At 37.0% G+C, this 17,303-nt stretch overlaps 1 protein-coding gene across 2 annotated transcripts in view; it reads right to left on the bottom strand.

Moving 5' to 3' along the window:
- Positions 1–12,762, bottom strand: part of LOC114933065 (beta-1,4-glucuronyltransferase 1) — a 29,623-nt gene extending 16,861 nt beyond the window's left edge. For both annotated transcript variants that reach the window (XR_014924985.1, XM_029305504.2), the window contains exon 1: positions 12,378–12,762. Coding sequence is in view for 1 of the 2 variants with exons in the window: in XM_029305504.2 (XP_029161337.1) it covers positions 12,378–12,482 (105 nt within the window). In the remaining variant the exon portion in view is untranslated. The remainder of the gene's footprint in view (positions 1–12,377) is intronic.
- Positions 12,763–17,303: the final 4,541 nt, after the last annotated feature.

The following is a 17,303-nucleotide window of genomic DNA, read 5'->3' as shown; positions in this document are numbered from 1 at the left end:
GTTTGCTACTCGATGGAATCCGTTATAAAAATCTTTGCTTGCTTTCTATAGGGGTACAGCGAGATAAGAAAGAAAAAAGCAGGCTTTAGAGATACCACGAAGAAAAAACTAAAACGGAGAGCACATGTTTTGTTGGCCTAATTTGCTATTTATAAGTAAAATTTTTGTCAAATTTAATAAATTTAATACAAATAATAATCTAAAATATAAAAATCTCGTATATAAAATGTTCAAAATAAAAAATATTAGGTACCCTAATTTTTTACGTTATATTCTTAAAATAATTAAAGAATTTTTTTATCTTTCGCTTTGGGTGTGATCGCCCTTTTGCTTTCATTTTTATTTATATTTTGATCTCTAATAAATATTTAAAAACCAACTTTGTATGCTTGTGTCTGTATGAAAGGATATGCAACACGCTCTATATTTACTTTCGGTAAAGTTTCATGAACTAAACTTTGGGGTTGAAACTTCGCGCGTCGAATTGTGTATTCACCCGGGGATGCCGAACGCTCCAATATTAAGCTCGGCAAAAATCACGCAACTAAATCGTGTTCAACTGACCCCCGATAAGGGCGGAAAATCCGCCCTAATGCACCTTGGGGAACAATGTGTTGCTTCGCAAACGCAAACATCGGTCGTAAGTATTCCGATGCACAGCAAGTTTCGTGTTCGCAAAGGGCAGAGGGTAGCCGCTACGTCTACTAACTGTTGCGAACCTATCGAAAATTATGTACACACCGATAAGAACTTCGTGATAACCCCTCCTTGAGCAATCGCCCAACATGAACCGCCCGCTTTCCATCTGGATGTTCAACCGGCGGAACTAACATCCGAGGTAAAATCTTCGCGCCCAGGGGAGATAAATCATCTTTCTCCTACTTCCACCCTTTCTTCTTCTCCTCCCTCTCCCTTTCACCCCTTGGTCCGATTCTCGACTCACAATCTCGCCCTTCGCCAGTCTCCCCAACAGGCAAACCTTGGCTATTCGAATGCGCCCCGCATCTCTTCGAGCGAACATGGGAAGAAAGTCTCGAGTAGAAATGCATCTCCTGGAGGAGTCTTGACCGACTTAAGAAAACGGATATCGGATGCATTAGGGTCACTTGTGTGTGGAACGAGAAGCGTGCGCGCGTACTTCTCTCCACGATGTTAAATTCTCGCGAATTACAGTTCATATGTGTAAAACGCACGTATGTTTAGAACAGGATGCATTTACGCCTCTCTTCGCGAAGATATCTTTATTCAACAAATATGGCAAATATTTGACGACTCAAAGACGTCATCCGACGTGTTATGACAATCCGGTGCAGATGGAAACCGGTAAAAGCGGCGATATTTTCGCGATATTTTCCCCGATTGTTATTTTAGCAGAATCGTCAATAAAAAATTTTATTGCGTATTTTAGCTCTAGTCCATTTACTCTCAATTCATTATTTAATTTTCTTATCGAAGATATTCCATGTACATTCATTTATATCTGATAGTAATAATCGAATAAAATTCAATTTATGCAATGTAAACCGCTGAAAAATTATCGTAATTTAATTATAAAAATAATACGAGATAATACAGTGTAGAGAAAAAAAATGTTAACGCGAGAATTAATTGTTTAATTCCTATGTAATTTTATATGCTTTCTACAAAGTAATAACGTAAACAATAAGTTCGACTTCCGCTCATTAAACATTTTCGCGGATAAAAATGGCGACATCGCGCATACGCTGTAGACCATTAAACACGAAAAAAAAAGTAAGAATAAAAGTGCCGTTTTGTGGAATTGTTTAAAACAGCGATGAACCAAAAAGTTTTCCCGACGTACTATATTTTTCTTAGAACGCGCTCCGAGAAAGACCACCATTACACATCACGATGGTACGTATAACGTAGCAACCACAATTTCGTCATAACTATTTTCTTATAATTTGTTCGGTAAACGCGATTTTTCCACCATCATGTTTTCCTTCCATTTCGCTGCTTGCCATATCATTATTGTGAAAAAGGTATGAACGAGTACCTCGGCGCGACGCAATCATCTTTGTTTTGCGTAAAGAGAATCGCGAAAGAGATATTTGCGTCCCCGTAGATGTATAAAAATCTACGAAAATATCGCGCGATGAAGTAAGAGTAATCCTGCAGCGTGTTTTCATTATTGAGATATACGATCGGCATTAAATCTTCTTTTAATATGTAAGTTTTAATCATCGTCGCGTAAATCAATTTGCAATTAATCGTAAGAGAGATATAAAACGCGATACTTGAAATATATTCAAGACATAAGTCACGAACAAAAGTATAAATTCGTATAAATGTTTACAAAAAGAGTTTTCAAGTTTATTCTTCCCTTCTGCGGGAATATTCTCCCAAGAGCCAAACCATTATAATGTATAATGTTTCAGCGATAACGCAATAATAAAATTAACCTGGCGCAAACAATAATACAACAAGAAGTATATACACAAGTATATATAGAAGTAAAGTAAATTATGAAAAGATAATAATTCATGCTGCATAATAAAGCAATTATGAATATGAAAACAAGAGATTATCAAAAAGCTTTTTACGTCGGGAAAACTCGTCGACGTTTCTTCGTCGCATCATGTCCTTCGTTATACACGTTAGTCGCTAACGTCCGCGGAAGGTCGTAGCACGTCGACGTCGAGAGAGAAAGAGAACATCAGTTGCAGGGATTTTTATAACCCGGAGCGCGGAAACCCCGGGTGCAACCGTGCACGCCAGTGTAAAACGCGAGAAAATTCCACCGCCATCGTCAAGGTTCGCCCGAGAGGACACTGTACCGGCGTTTCCGCGTCTGGTAGGCAGATGTATTAACTCGTCGTGACGTCACACGTCCTCTCGCGTGCTTCCTCCGCAAGGATGTTTGCATGCTATTACCGCCAGCAAATCCCTCTACGTCGCGCGCAGCGGACGCTCATTACAATTGCAAGAGAGGCGGGCGCAGAAAGTAATATCAGAATGCATTGGGATGTGCATCCGGAAGTGTCCCGAATCCGCGTTTCTTCGGAAGCAGCCCAAACACCCGACTCTCTTTTCCTTTCTGTTCGCTTTTTCCCTCGACAGCGTGCGACTGACGAAGCAGTCTCTGCATAAAAGAGAGGGAATTTAATATTTTCGAGCTCTTGAGAAAAGAGAGAACTCTCTTCCAAGTCCATTAAAGATGATCCGCCGACGTGAGGCTGCGTATATAACTTGGCGATTTCCTCAAAATTTCCGTGTCGATATCGATTGACATTTGGGGATTCGGGAGATTCATCGCGATTCGTTATTTTCGAAAAGAATTCGCGTCAAGTATTTCTATTTCGATTCAAGTATTACGTACACATGGGCGTTCGCATTTGTCCCCTTCTCTGGGAGTCATCAAAAAGTTAAGAATTTGCTCTCCTTTTGAATCAACATTTCAATCTATTTGCATATTTAATATCAAAATAAAAATAAAATGACAAAAAAATTAAGAAACAAAGAATTAACAAAATTTAATTATGGAAAAAATGTTTATGATTCAAGATACATATATTGTACATATATTTAATATGTCTTTCTTTCGTCTTTTGCAAAATCCTGAATTTCAAGTTTAATCACAGTCTCTCTATAATCGATACCATGATAATCTCTCTGTGATCGTACACGCAGAATCCCTGATCAATGTCACAGTGACATCAAACGTTTGTTAATCGAATCTACCATAGACTAGTATCGTTCTCCGATAAATGCCGCGCCTTGTACAGTAAGCAATGTATGCACGCCGTTTACAAATATGCGGCGATTGTGGTGACGGTGATTCACACGAGAGGAAAGAGAAAGATCAATAGGTGAATCTATACAAATTGTAAACTTTGCGTTACAGAAGCCGATCAACACCGGTCAAACAACAACAGGACCGTTGAGAGCTCGCATACTTCGATCGATATCCATTTTCTCCAAACTCAAAACAGGCAAACAGCTAATATCAACACAAATATGGCAAGCTGAAAAACAATGACACAAATGGAGGGAAAAATAGAAAATTGAAATGCATACGTTTCCAGTGTAAGTGAATATTATCAATAAGATAAAGCGATAAGTATACATCTATAAACTGATAACTAATCATTAACAAGATCGGTTCTTGCATCCGATTATCGCACACATTCTATTACAATATTGTTTTTGCATAAAAATCTACGGATGAATCTATTACGATCGGAAGGCTAAAAGCTGCCAATGGAACGTATACGTTGATAACGGTATATGCCATACGAAGTTCCAACGACCTATGGTAATTCGAGCAGCATGTAAACTCGTGTGCACGTCCAAGTAGCTGCTTGCTCCAACCAACGCACAGCTATACGAATCCCTCTACGTGGTACACGAAGAGCCAACGGCGTAGATACTACATAGGTACGCGAAGTACTGGCGAAAGGGGACTGTGTGCCAATGTGTGCGGAAGGTGGAGTCACGGCATGATTGATTATGCGAACACGTTGTTATCACTGATTCAGTCTGCAGCGTGTAGCGCGTATACCGGCTGGGCGCCGACCGGGGCAAATGTGTGCACATTACATAGCTAACCCATTATCAAATTGTGTACCTGGGCTTTGTGTTCTCGCTCGCGCTCACAATTCGCGACGCGAACGTTCCACTGCGAACAGAGATAAAAGCTCAAACTACCCCGTACAAATTTTCAAATCAATTTTAATAATCAAAAAGAATTTCATTTTTTCTCCCATTGATTGTATACTTTGAATCGTTAATTCTTCTACGATTGATGCATACGCAATCCACGATTCTCTATACGGAAAAAAAAATTGAAACCATAAAATCGAATTTCAAAATTGTTTTATTGGAATGAAAGGACTATTCAGAAGGACTATTATGGGAAAAATAATAAAATATTTTCTGAAATCCAACCCTCCAAATTGAATTTTTAATAAAAAAAAACTGAGAGTTTTGACATTTCTAATCTTGTGTGAAATAATCAAGCAGCTGGATGAGCGTCTCAGCGATTCCACATTTGTATCCTCATCAATAATACTCTATAATTAAGCGAGGACGCGCGCGTGACGAAGGATTACGAGATCATCGATTGTTTATTCATTCCACAATGCGTGACAGTATTCGACAAGCGTGTAAAATTACTTTTGCATGAAACGAAAACGCGTTTCCACACTCGACTATGCCGAGAAATTTGTATGATTTTCTCTCTCTCTCTCTCCCTCTCCCTCCCTTCCTCTACCCCCCCATCTCTCTCTCTCTCTCTCTCTCTCTCTGATATTTTTTCGCGTTGCGGAATCTGCCGTTCCGTATTCCGTCAAAGATCCGATTTAAATAACGGAATGCATGCACGACACTTGTCCAAATACTGCAAAACGACGTATTAATTTCACAGCTTTCGAAATTTGTTCTCCATACATACCGTTAGATTACCGAGAAAATCGAAACGCGATATTTCTTTTTAGTAATAAAAATAACGAAATAAAAGAATCGTAATATATTGGATATCTGGTCATGCTTTTAATGAAATCTGTCTTCTCACTGTAACGAGAAAGTATATAAAGATATCTCTCTTAGAGGGATAAAAAATAAACGTAACTATCTCTTAAATAAAAAGATGAATAATAAACAATAGCGTGCGCTTCAAGTCAATAGAAAGTAAGGAAATTTCGAAAGTATCTTTTTTTTATTATTCTTCTCTTGCTACGAATTTTCTCTTCAGCTTAATTAATGAATTAAATTTTTTTATATCTTGATAATTACATTACAAAATCCCTTATTTTATTTTTATGAAACAAGTTTTCCTCTTATTGTATCAAACTGCTTATATCGATATATCTCATTGTTGCTTATTTTTGTTCCTTTTAATCTAATTATTTAGTAACCTTCTATTTTATGAATTATTCTTCTTTTTTTACAATTACACGTTGAATATATTATTTAGGAGAATGTTCGTTGTTTTCATTTTTATTCTGTTAAATATCAATTTTGATTTATTATCCTATGGTACATACGTTCTGTCAAGAATTAATTTGTTTGTGTCCTATATATTTTTATTTCGATTATATTTTATTATTCTCTAAAAATTACTCTCTATAAAACATGTCATAAATTCTATTTTATTTTATTTTGTATCGAAGTACGTTGTTATAGAACATAAAAGAAAAATAAATCTATGGTAAAATGGAAAAAGAAAAAGGTAGAATAAGAGAGAGAGAGAGAGAAAAGTTTTGTGCACAAATAAGAGCTAAATATCACTTTTCAATTTTTATCATATTTCCATTTTACTTCTAGTTCAATGCCTAGATGCAACCATCGCGCGTTGCATTGCGTCGGTGCAACGTCGACGCGTAACAACGTAACTTAGGTCGCGAAAATAAACTGAATACCATTCATTACAGTAACCCATTTCGCGTACAGGCGCAATGCCGAAGGTTACTACTGAAAAGCTTAGAATTGGAAATTCTTTGAAACTCGCCCTCTCTTTTCTCGCCCCTCTCCTTCTCATCTTGGTTACCACTAACCGTCGGATACATCGATTGAAAAGAGCCATTCGTGAGAGATGCGGTTTGCGATAATAAACGAATCTATCCCATTCTATCCTCGCCGAAAAAAAAATAGGCCGACGAATGCGTATTATCGAACAATCGAGAGCGGTATCTCTCGTTGAACTAAGGATAGCATTGAATTTCGATATCTTGTGTGAGCCGTTTTATGCTAAACAGGTACTGATAAAAAAATCACTTTATCACCCTGCGGCGCCACCCTTTCAATGTTCCCGTTTATTTGCTCTCGCTTTTAATCCAGCAACTTTCGGCGCACTTGCGTTCATGAAAATATACACCCAACTATGTTATCTGTTAATAAATTTCTATATCATTTTTCATTAGCGGAAAGTAAATGGATTAAAAAGAGGATCGACAGAAATTTATTCGGCAAAATTGAATTTCTTATCTCTGAAACTTTATTAGTACAATTTCTAACGACTTCATCTAATTTATTCGCTTTTTATGGGATATCGAAAATCAGATATTTTGAAAGATACTTTGAAAATAAAAAAGACGAGTTTTTCCCTACGTATTATATGTACATATCTTAGAGTATAAAAATAATTCTTCAACAGCGCCGTGCTTTAGCTTTATCGCGCTAAAAACGAAAGAGAGAAAGAGAGTCAACGAATACATATCAAGGAGAGCCCCCTTAATTCGTCATCCGGAAACGTAACGTGTAATTACAAACTGCATATGAGTGCAAAAGCTAGTTAGTCGCTTTAGATGGGAGCGCTTTGAAGATGAATCTTATGGCAAAGTCATGCGGGCAGAAATATATCCCCGTTGCAAAAGTTAAGAACGAGAGTCATCATCCTCGTCAAGTATGACGAAACCAGTGCAATTAAGCAACTATCTTTTTCTCTTCTTCTTTTTTTCCTTTTCCCCCCGGTCTCACGCTTGAACCCACCTTTTTGCGTCTTTACGCGATAATTAGCACATCTTCAATTTTCCTGCCGGTGCACGTATTTGCTTTGCATAACTGCCGAGATAATTAAACAAGCTACGATATTCTAAGATATGTCAGTGGCAGCCAACTGCGACGCAAAAGATGGTTCACGACAAGCCTACTACTCGAGTTTTCTGTTTCTCAGACATGTAAATCATGTCGCGACACCCACCGGAACCATCTGAACGAATAATTACTGTCCTCTCTTTATGTACAAAGTACTAGCGACACGAAGAATTCTGCCACAAATAATCATGTATCTCACCGGTGTAGCGCATAAAAAATGAAATCTTGGAAAGATACAATTTGCGAATTGTGAATGTGATTTTTATATTATTGAAGTGCATGTACGTGCATGCGCTTACAGAAACGTTTAAAGCATTCGGTGAATTTTACATAACATCCTGCTGAATAAAATACAGTTGCAGACATGTTTAATCTGATTAAAAGCAATTTACTCTCTCTTAAAATAATTTATTTTAAATTTCTGAACAAATATATCTCGAGTCTTAAATACACGAGGGAAAAATATTTGATAAATTTGTGTTTAATGAATTGCAAACTCAACTAGATACTTCTCAATCTGTATAAAAATAAATCAACAAATACCGAACAATCTGAATTACTTTAATTTGTATGTAGACGCACAACACTGCGTGTGCAGAGAGAACAATTTTTCGTGGATTTTTTTTCAGCATAGAAAATTAAATTACTCTCTCATACATCTCTTATTTCGAAACCTATAAATATTACATCCAATAACGGAATGCGAAAACACGCATGTTCGCCGTTTAATAAAGACTCTTCATCAAATTCAACATGTGGTGGCGCATTATTCCAAGATTGTACCAAATAGAATCGTAAAAAAAAGCCCGTAAATAAACATGCAATATAGGAAGTGCAAAACGGAAGCGCGAACGAAAAGCAAGAAAGAAAAAATTTGTCTCTCACAAAATCCCGAGGGACTTCAGACGGACGGTGTCGATATTTGGCGTCCACTATAATGCAACGTTTTCGATTTGCATATCCGGTATACCATCCGAACCCATTGAAAACACAACCGGAAACGATAAAACAATATACCTGGTAGCGCTCGTGAGTCTCGCATGGAAAACACTTGGAAAATGTATTGAAAACACTCGAAAATGATTGAAATCAAACAAGTTACGAGGTTGAAAAAGAGAGAGCGAGAGAGACGAGAGAGGGAGGGAAAAAGCGAGATGAGCGAGAGAGTGAGAAAGATTCTATCTCTCTATCGGACATTCCAAATACACGGGGTCGATAGTTCAGATCGAGCCAACGATTTTGGACGCTGCTCGTTGGCAGGAGATACTATCAACGAGAGCAGTGGCACAGAAGAGTAACTCGACCGCGGATAAATTGGTCGTTTTGGGATTGCTGTATCCACGGTGTATCCACGTCAAGTACTCGTATACTATATATTTTTGCTTTGGGTCGGCCGATCAAGCATCCGGCGGATTATACGAATACTGATTTTTCGTCAATTCATTCAACGACGCGACGTAATACACGAACGAGAAATCTAGTTACGAATATCCAGCAGTGCATGTTTACATCACTGTATGACATCTAACGCAACGTATCTCTTTCAATTCTTCCGGACGATCAACTGTGTGACAATTCGTAATATATTATAAATTATAATATTATTTAAATTTTTCTTTCGTTAATTTAAAATTAAACTTTGCTCTTTTTAGATTACTGCGGCTGACTGGCTTAATTAAAAGTACACTACTTACTGTGCAAACATTATATACAACTCACACAGATGTTCTCTTTATATTCATCTCTCAGATAGAAATCAGTACATCACGTGAAATTATTCATTGTATGGTACGAGATATCGTACGAAAACTTTTGATAACCGCGATGTTTGATAAAAACCACGTCTAGCCGTAGTCAATTATTCCACGAATATTAAAGGACAAAACGAGAATATCACAAATCAGCGAGAAAAATTACATTCTTATTTTTTAAAAGAGAGTTTGATGAAGTAAAGTTTTTTTTAATTTTTTACGCTCAATGTATCCACGTTTATCTATCTGTAATATAAAACGTAGGAGATTCAGAAAGATAATTAGATTGGCACACACACGAATAATTGTGTCATCCCAATCAACAATAATGCGTGTTTCTCTTAATATTTGCGACTACAATAATAATTAATAATTATTATTTAAACTTAATGTTCTTATTATTGGTATTAATGCAAAAGCCATTAGCATGATACGAATTTATATCAACTAGCTCGTCACAAAAAGGCCTCGTATCTCATGTGCGATAACAAACGCGCCACAATTAAAACATAAATAATCGCGGTTTACATAAATAATCGTCGGTATATCGACGCGGCCGTTAATGTGAAACGTTGTTAATTATTAGATTTATTCGTTAATAATTGCCAGGCGGAGTGATGAACCGAGCCGATAATTAACAGGACAACGCAACAGAGTGGGCGAATCAACGCGCGATGAATCCGCAATTAGGAAAAAACCATCGTCAGTTCCACGAACATTTATGAAATATATATGCAGACTTATGGAAGCGTAAAATATGTATAAAATCATCGCTCGCGCTTGAGAAACTTTGTTTATGCATTAAGCGAACGATGATTACGTTATTGACAATTATTTCGATATAGAGTATCGTTAAGTAAAATGCTATAATTATAATTTGTTTGTAGCGGACAGCTGTTGCCAGCAATTACGCGTACACTTTTGTCTCAAGCCACGTTACATGAGACCCTGCATAAAATCCATTGCTCTATTAATAACGTAGAAAATATTCAGCTTTATAGCTGAAATCGTTTCTTCAAAAAAAATCAGAAAAAAATTAAGTAATCGCACAGAGATACATAAGCGATTAACAAGTTTCGATGTTTTCACTGTAGTTCTCAGCTCAGATATAAATCAATAATATGTTTATCAATATGTGACAATGCTATACATATATATTTCATAAGAACTACGATTTTTCGAGATACTCCTCTCTTTGTTTTCTACTGGATTCTATTTGTAATATATTTATCGTATCGGTAAATCGGGAACACCTAGGAGTGTCGCTTCGTTTCTTCGCGTAATTAATACGAGCCGACAATCGCTCATCTGTCGCGGCTGTATCGTTGGACCGTGGGACAATACGGGATGAGTACGAAAGCGCGCGTATCAACACTTCTCGCTCGCGTCGATTCATTAAGACAGCTTTCATAGGGTCGGGTAACCGGCACGATTATTGCCTCGCCTGAAGCGTCCCAATCAACAGAGCGTCAGGTATCCTTGTATGGATGAGCGCGTGTCGAGAGACGGATGGGCATATAAACGAAAGGGGCGGGGGTGGAAAGAGGGTGAAGTGCGAGGAAAGGGGGGTCGAGCCGAGCGAAATAGAAGATAATTCCCATTGTTCCGCGTTGGACGCCCGCGAGGCGCCCGCCACTTCAAAGCCACGTTGCGCGCGCCAGTTCGCCTCTATCTCTCCCGAGCCGTAACTCTCTCATCGAACCCGGCGTCTGGCAGTTAATGAACTGCCCTTCGGCAATAGCAACGTACATACTAGCCGTCCTAGGAAACCCAGCCAACCGCTGTAGAACCATTATCCATTTACATAAAAGGCTACCACGGAATCGAAACTGAAGGCTTGCGCGCCGTTCGCTTCTTTCCCTCTCTCTCTCTCTCTCATCCCTTCGAAAACTACCCTCTTCTCGTAGTTGCGGACTAATGATCTTCGATAAAATGCATCACGATTTTTATCAATTTCGCCAACATAAAAAAATTCAAATGTTATTATATATAGGAAACTGTAAGGTTGCAAAAATGTATATTTTTGAGCGCTCTTTGCGCTCAAATAATCCGAGTAAATGGACGATAATATGATTTCTGAAAAATTGTATACAAAGTTATATTCGCGCGTATGTTATTATAAATTAATGTTTATCAAAATTAGAAATTTATAGAATGATATGATTTTATTATCGCACGTATCTATATACATGTTGTGAGTAAATATATAGAATAAAATTATGAAAATTTTAATAAATTTATTCCACTGCAGATATATTAATTTATTAAAATTTTTATAAATTTATTTTATATTTACTCATCTTTTTTTAAACATACAGTGTATTAGTAAAATTATCGAATTAATATATTTAATATATTGGAAGAATAATAATCCTGCACATACCATTCATCACAATATACGTGATTTCTTTTTCTATAGCTACAACAAATTCCTAATTCGATAATCTCATAAACAGAATTATCCACGAATATCTGAATTATTATTAAGCTGATGCAGCTATATCGCGAACATCATAAATTAAGTATCCGTACATATATCCGCATGTATATATATATATATCCACAGAAAGGTACCTATACCCACCTATCGATGTCATAAATTAGAAATAAGGTAGCAGCATAACTATCTTAATCGTCAAGTTATAGGTCGCTCAGACTTGTTACATTAATTAAAAATCAGCAGAAATAGATTTAGACACCGGCTTGTAGATATAATAGATATCAATCATCAGCACTGAAACCGAGTGAAACTGTACACACGCTAAATCAAACAAAGTGGAAAGGAATAAAAAGTAGGACGCAATTAATCAAGAGCAAACTAAAGCTACGTCTACGAACACGTGAAATCGCCTAGTCTCGAGTGGCGACACCTTTCTCGTGTCCCCTCGTCATCTGGACACCCAGCTGACACGTTCGCCAGCAAACGACAACACAACGAACAGAGCCAGAGCGAGTAGCGGCTGCTCCACCGTCACTCACTCACAACAAACCACCCCACTCGCGTAGAATCGTCATTTCCCGGACGACGACGAGGCGCCGCCACCGCAGAGGCGCCTCGCTCGTTTCACTCACCTGAACCATTGATGTGTGCTGGCACGCGAGACAGACCTCCTCCCCGTTTGACGGCAGTCTGATGGCGTAATCGGCCGACCCAGGTTGACGACGTTCACCGTACATCCGCCACCGTCGTCGATGGTGGAACCATCGATACGGCACGTCCTGACGGACGACGACGCGCACACGCTTGCTCAACCACGCCCGCGAATCTATCCCGCCGCGCGCGAGAAAGAGACCACGTCAGAGGTGACCCGTAAGAGACTAAAATAAAAGAAAAGATCCCGGGGTGCGCCGGTTTGTTTACGGATATCTATCCCAGGCCTGAACGAGAATTATCACAGCCTCGGCGACAGTTCTCTCTCGCTCGTGCAAAACTCGCCGCAGCGTGTCGGCGGATCAGTTCAGCGCATGCGACGAACGCGCGCGCAACCGGTGGATCGATCATCCCTTCACGAGCAACGTTCCTTCTCGCGATATCCCGCCAAGGTTTACCGTCGCGACAGAGATCGAGTATAGAGTAGAATAGTGTGCGGTAGAACCGAGTAATTGATTATTTGCGAGAGACATACAATATATTTTCTAATGTGCGGTTAAACTGGTATAGAATTAATAATTTAGGAAATATATATATATATATATATGTGAATATATGTTTGTGTGAAAGAGAGTTTAGCATGCAAAAATTATGATCGAAGTTTTCGTGTTTGATAAATGTTTGATCCCTATCTGATCCCTCGCTTAAAAATTAGATTTTCGTTTTCTTGTGTTGTATCAATTGCTGATCTGTTTTCACGCAGACAGTAGTCGAAATAAGTATCTCTGAATCTCAAAACGTGTTACATTTCATTATTACATATATCCTTGTTAAAAGATTATGAAGACGACCAAAGCATAAAAGTGACTGTAACCCGAAGGGATGAACAAGGACTAATCCGTCGTGAAATGAAAAAAAAAATTATTAGAAAATTTCAAAGTCGATAAGTCGAGGAGAGAGCGAGTAACGTGGGAGCTTTTATGCGAAACCTGGGGAAAGTAATTTCAGCCGCGGGCGATGAATATATTGTTCAGAAACAGCGCTTGATTATAGAAGCGTAATAACAGATTTAGCCGTGACCGTGGCAGCGGAATCATCTTCCGAGAGAACAACAGTAGCGCATTTACATATTCAGAAGAGCAGCCGCAACGGTGAGAGCGAACACTTTACGGTCGCTGATTTTCCGGATCTTTAAGTTTAACTCGGCTGCGTAAAACGCCATGTGGATCATGGCCGATAAAAATATTCTCTTGATACTCCCGGACTATCCCGGGTGCGTTTCGCTGCTCTTGGCAAGCGCTCATTTTCCGCACGATCATCGTTCTCTAGGTGGAAAGAACTTTGAATAATTCTAGAACCGAGCGGAGAGAGACTTTTCGTAGCGTACAATTGCATACCGTAAGAGCTCGTCCGCGTGCATGCCAAAAAGCGCACACCGTAAAAAAATGCAGTAGATATTTAAAAATATATAGTAAACATGTACATATAATGCGATTCATGAATAAAATAAGTTATAAAAAAAGGCCAACTTAACGAGCTGATTAATTAGGTGTTAACAATTTATTCTAAGTCATGAAAATAATACAAATGATAATTAGTAAACGTTTCGACTGTACGACAGTCTTTATCAATACAAATATCGCTTTGCTAACATATCCATAAATCAAATAATTTGGAAAGACAGAACTTATATCATACATGTAAAATATATAGACTTATAATATGAAAAACGCAGTATAACACATTATAATTGTTGGCTTGAATTACGGCTGATCGTTCGAATTAGTCGTTAAAGAGCCTAACCCCGAACATCAGATTTCTGTAGTTCTTTTTAAATAAACGTCTAATTTTGTAATCCATGATATAATAATGATATGTAATGAGATCTATGTCGAGACGATAAAATTCTTTAAAATATTTCTTATTGAAAAACATTATAAACCATAATGAGAATACTTATTGAGTCAGCTCTTTTAATTTTTAAAGCCACAATCTCCACTTGATTCCTCTCGACCAATAGAGCCAAACGCGATGTTATTGCGACAATTATGAAAGAAAGAACATTTGAAAAAGGAATTTGAATCCTATGTTCTATCAAATGTTCTTTCTTTCATAATTGTCGCAATAACATCGCGTTTGGCTCTATTGGTCGAGAGGAATCAAGTGGATATTATAAACCATGTATACTTTGTAAGAAGCAAACTCAATATATGTCTTGACATTAGGCTCTTTAACGACTAATTCGAACGATCAGCTGTAATTCAAGCCAACAATTATAATGTGTTATACTGCGTTTTTCATATTATAAGTCTATATATTTTACATGTATAATATAAGTTCTGTCTTTCCAAATTATTTGATTTATGGATATGTTAGCAAAGCGATATTTGTATTTGTATTGATAAAGACTGTCGTACAGTTGAAACGTTTACTAATTATCATTTGTATTATTTTCATGATTTAGAATAAATTGTTAACACCTAATTAATCAGCTCGTTAAATTGGCCTTTTAATTTATAACTTATTTTAATTTTACACGAGCCGAATTTTGTTTCTCATTATATATATATATATATATATATATATATAAATGAATAAACCCATTGACTATATAATATCACTTAATCTATATTATCTACGTAGATTTCGTAATATTTTTAAAATTTTTGGCTCTTTTTTTTCGTGGAAAAAAAATTAGCCACTATAATTAAATTTTAGCTGTCCTATATTACAACCCGAAATTTAGTTATCAGGTCTACATTTTACCATAGCTATGGTAACTAATATTTTTTAGTTATAGTTAAACGGAAAATTCTATAGCTAAAAAATATTAGCTATCCTACACTGAAAAAAATTACTAAATTATAAAATATTTATTTTAATACTGCCTAATAAATCTTTTATTGGAAACAAATAAATATTGATTTGTTTTGAAAAGGATTTTCTTATATCAAATAAATATTGTATTTTTTACATCAAATCTATATTATCAGTTTTAAATAAATGATTTATTTGGCAATATTGAAATAAATTTATTCAATAAATTTTCTTTCAGTAGTTAAAATGTAAGCATAAGAACCTAATTTCATGCGTAATATAGGAACAGTTAAAATTTAGCTAGCTTTAGTAACTAATTTTTTTCCACGTTGGAATCAATTTGACAAAGAGACTCGCTTTTTCTTTTCGCGATTAAGATTATATTTTTCTATAATATATCAGAGGACAAAAATATAGAAATATCTCTGCTATAGAAATATTTTTGCAATATTTACATGTGGTTGTATATATATATATATATATATATATATATATATATATATATATATATTATATATGTTTGCGTTTACGTCGGTACGTATTACGGTCGCAACTCGTTTCGTCGCGGCATCAGGAGGGTAACGGATATGGCGGGCATACGAACCGCCAGAACATTGAGTGAATTATTTATTCGGATGGAATTAAGTTTAAATATTTTATCCTCAGACTAATCTCACGGGTACAAGCGCAATTTATTTACGGGCATCTCGTCGACCTGCCAAGTCTGCCAACTGCGTCTCGACAATATAAGCACACGTGTGACAAAGTATGAAAGTATAAAAGTTCTTGACGGGAACTGACCAGATCAGTTTGCGAGAAACGAAACACGACGATAGTCGTGAATATAGGTCGAAAATAAGGCCGTCCATCCGCGGAAACGAATGATCGATATTGCGACATTTCATAGACGCATAGCGAGTTTATTCGTGTGCGGCAGATCGTAATAAGTATCATTTTCGAAGCGAACTGGGTCATGTAATTTAAGATGTACATATTTGTCGTATGTTGTAATGCCAGATTACTTCAAATAAATGTAAAAATGGGAGACATATATTTAAAATACGTATAAAAACAGAAGTATATAAACGAAAGATAAATATACGCGTTGATAACATAACGGAAAGTGAACCGCAGTAATAAAATATTGATCCGCAGTTGTAAAAATAGACCGTTAGATAGAATAGGAGAAGTGTAAGTCACGAGATAAAATATCTAAAAGTTATATATATATGTATTTGTAGTGATTTCTATATATACTTACTTGAAATAGTCGCGATCAAGAGTTCAACGCTTGGCGCATAAGACGATTCGCCAATTTTTTTTCCTGCAAGTGACGCTGTTGCAAAGTCTCCAAGTACTGGTCTTCGAGAACGTCATATGAAACGAGCGACGAAGTGAAATTCGGCGTTTTCTCGAACGTTTCGACCTCTCGGGCCGATGCTTCGCTCGTGATAACTTCTTTTTCCTTCGGATATCTGATGGGACACTCTAAGAGGCTCTCTTGCGTCGCGCAGTCCGTCTCAGGGATCCTTGAGTTTTCACGATTCTGAGAAAAAAAGGGACAATATAATATATCGACGATGATCTTGCCGCCCGACTTCTTTCAGTCTCTCCGCTCCATTACGGAGATACACGAATAATTGCACGGCGGAAAAGTCAGCCAGAGTATCGGAGAGCAGGGTTGCAAAAGAGCTCAATTTACCTTTGAGGCGGCAACGTTCCGATCCTTCAAAGAGGGCAAGAAACATTTTTGAGCGATGGCGCGTCTCAACTGTGAACACAAAGGAGATAAGTGCTCGCGGGACGAGTAGATGGGTCGCTTTGATCGGATAAATAGGAAGAAAATACGGAAGAATCAAATGATATTCACGGGCTGTGATTTTACACTTTGCTTCGCGTCAATAACCTCGTGAGTCTTTTTCAGCGAGAATGATAAGCATCATATTTTACTTTAGAAATACAGATAAACTATAAATATACATATATATGTATATAAATTGCAAAAAAAAATAAATAATATAACGTCGACGTGTAAAAATAATAAGAGCTATTTATACATAATATATATATTCTATATTTTGTATTAATTA

Source organism: Nylanderia fulva, unplaced genomic scaffold (genome assembly GCF_048542155.1).
Source record: "Nylanderia fulva isolate GAGA-0341 unplaced genomic scaffold, ASM4854215v1 Scaffold29, whole genome shotgun sequence".
Lineage (NCBI taxonomy): Eukaryota > Metazoa > Arthropoda > Insecta > Hymenoptera > Formicidae > Nylanderia > Nylanderia fulva.
The sequence above is the reverse complement of the archived record's forward strand: the minus strand, read 5'-3'. Positions and strand labels throughout refer to the sequence as shown.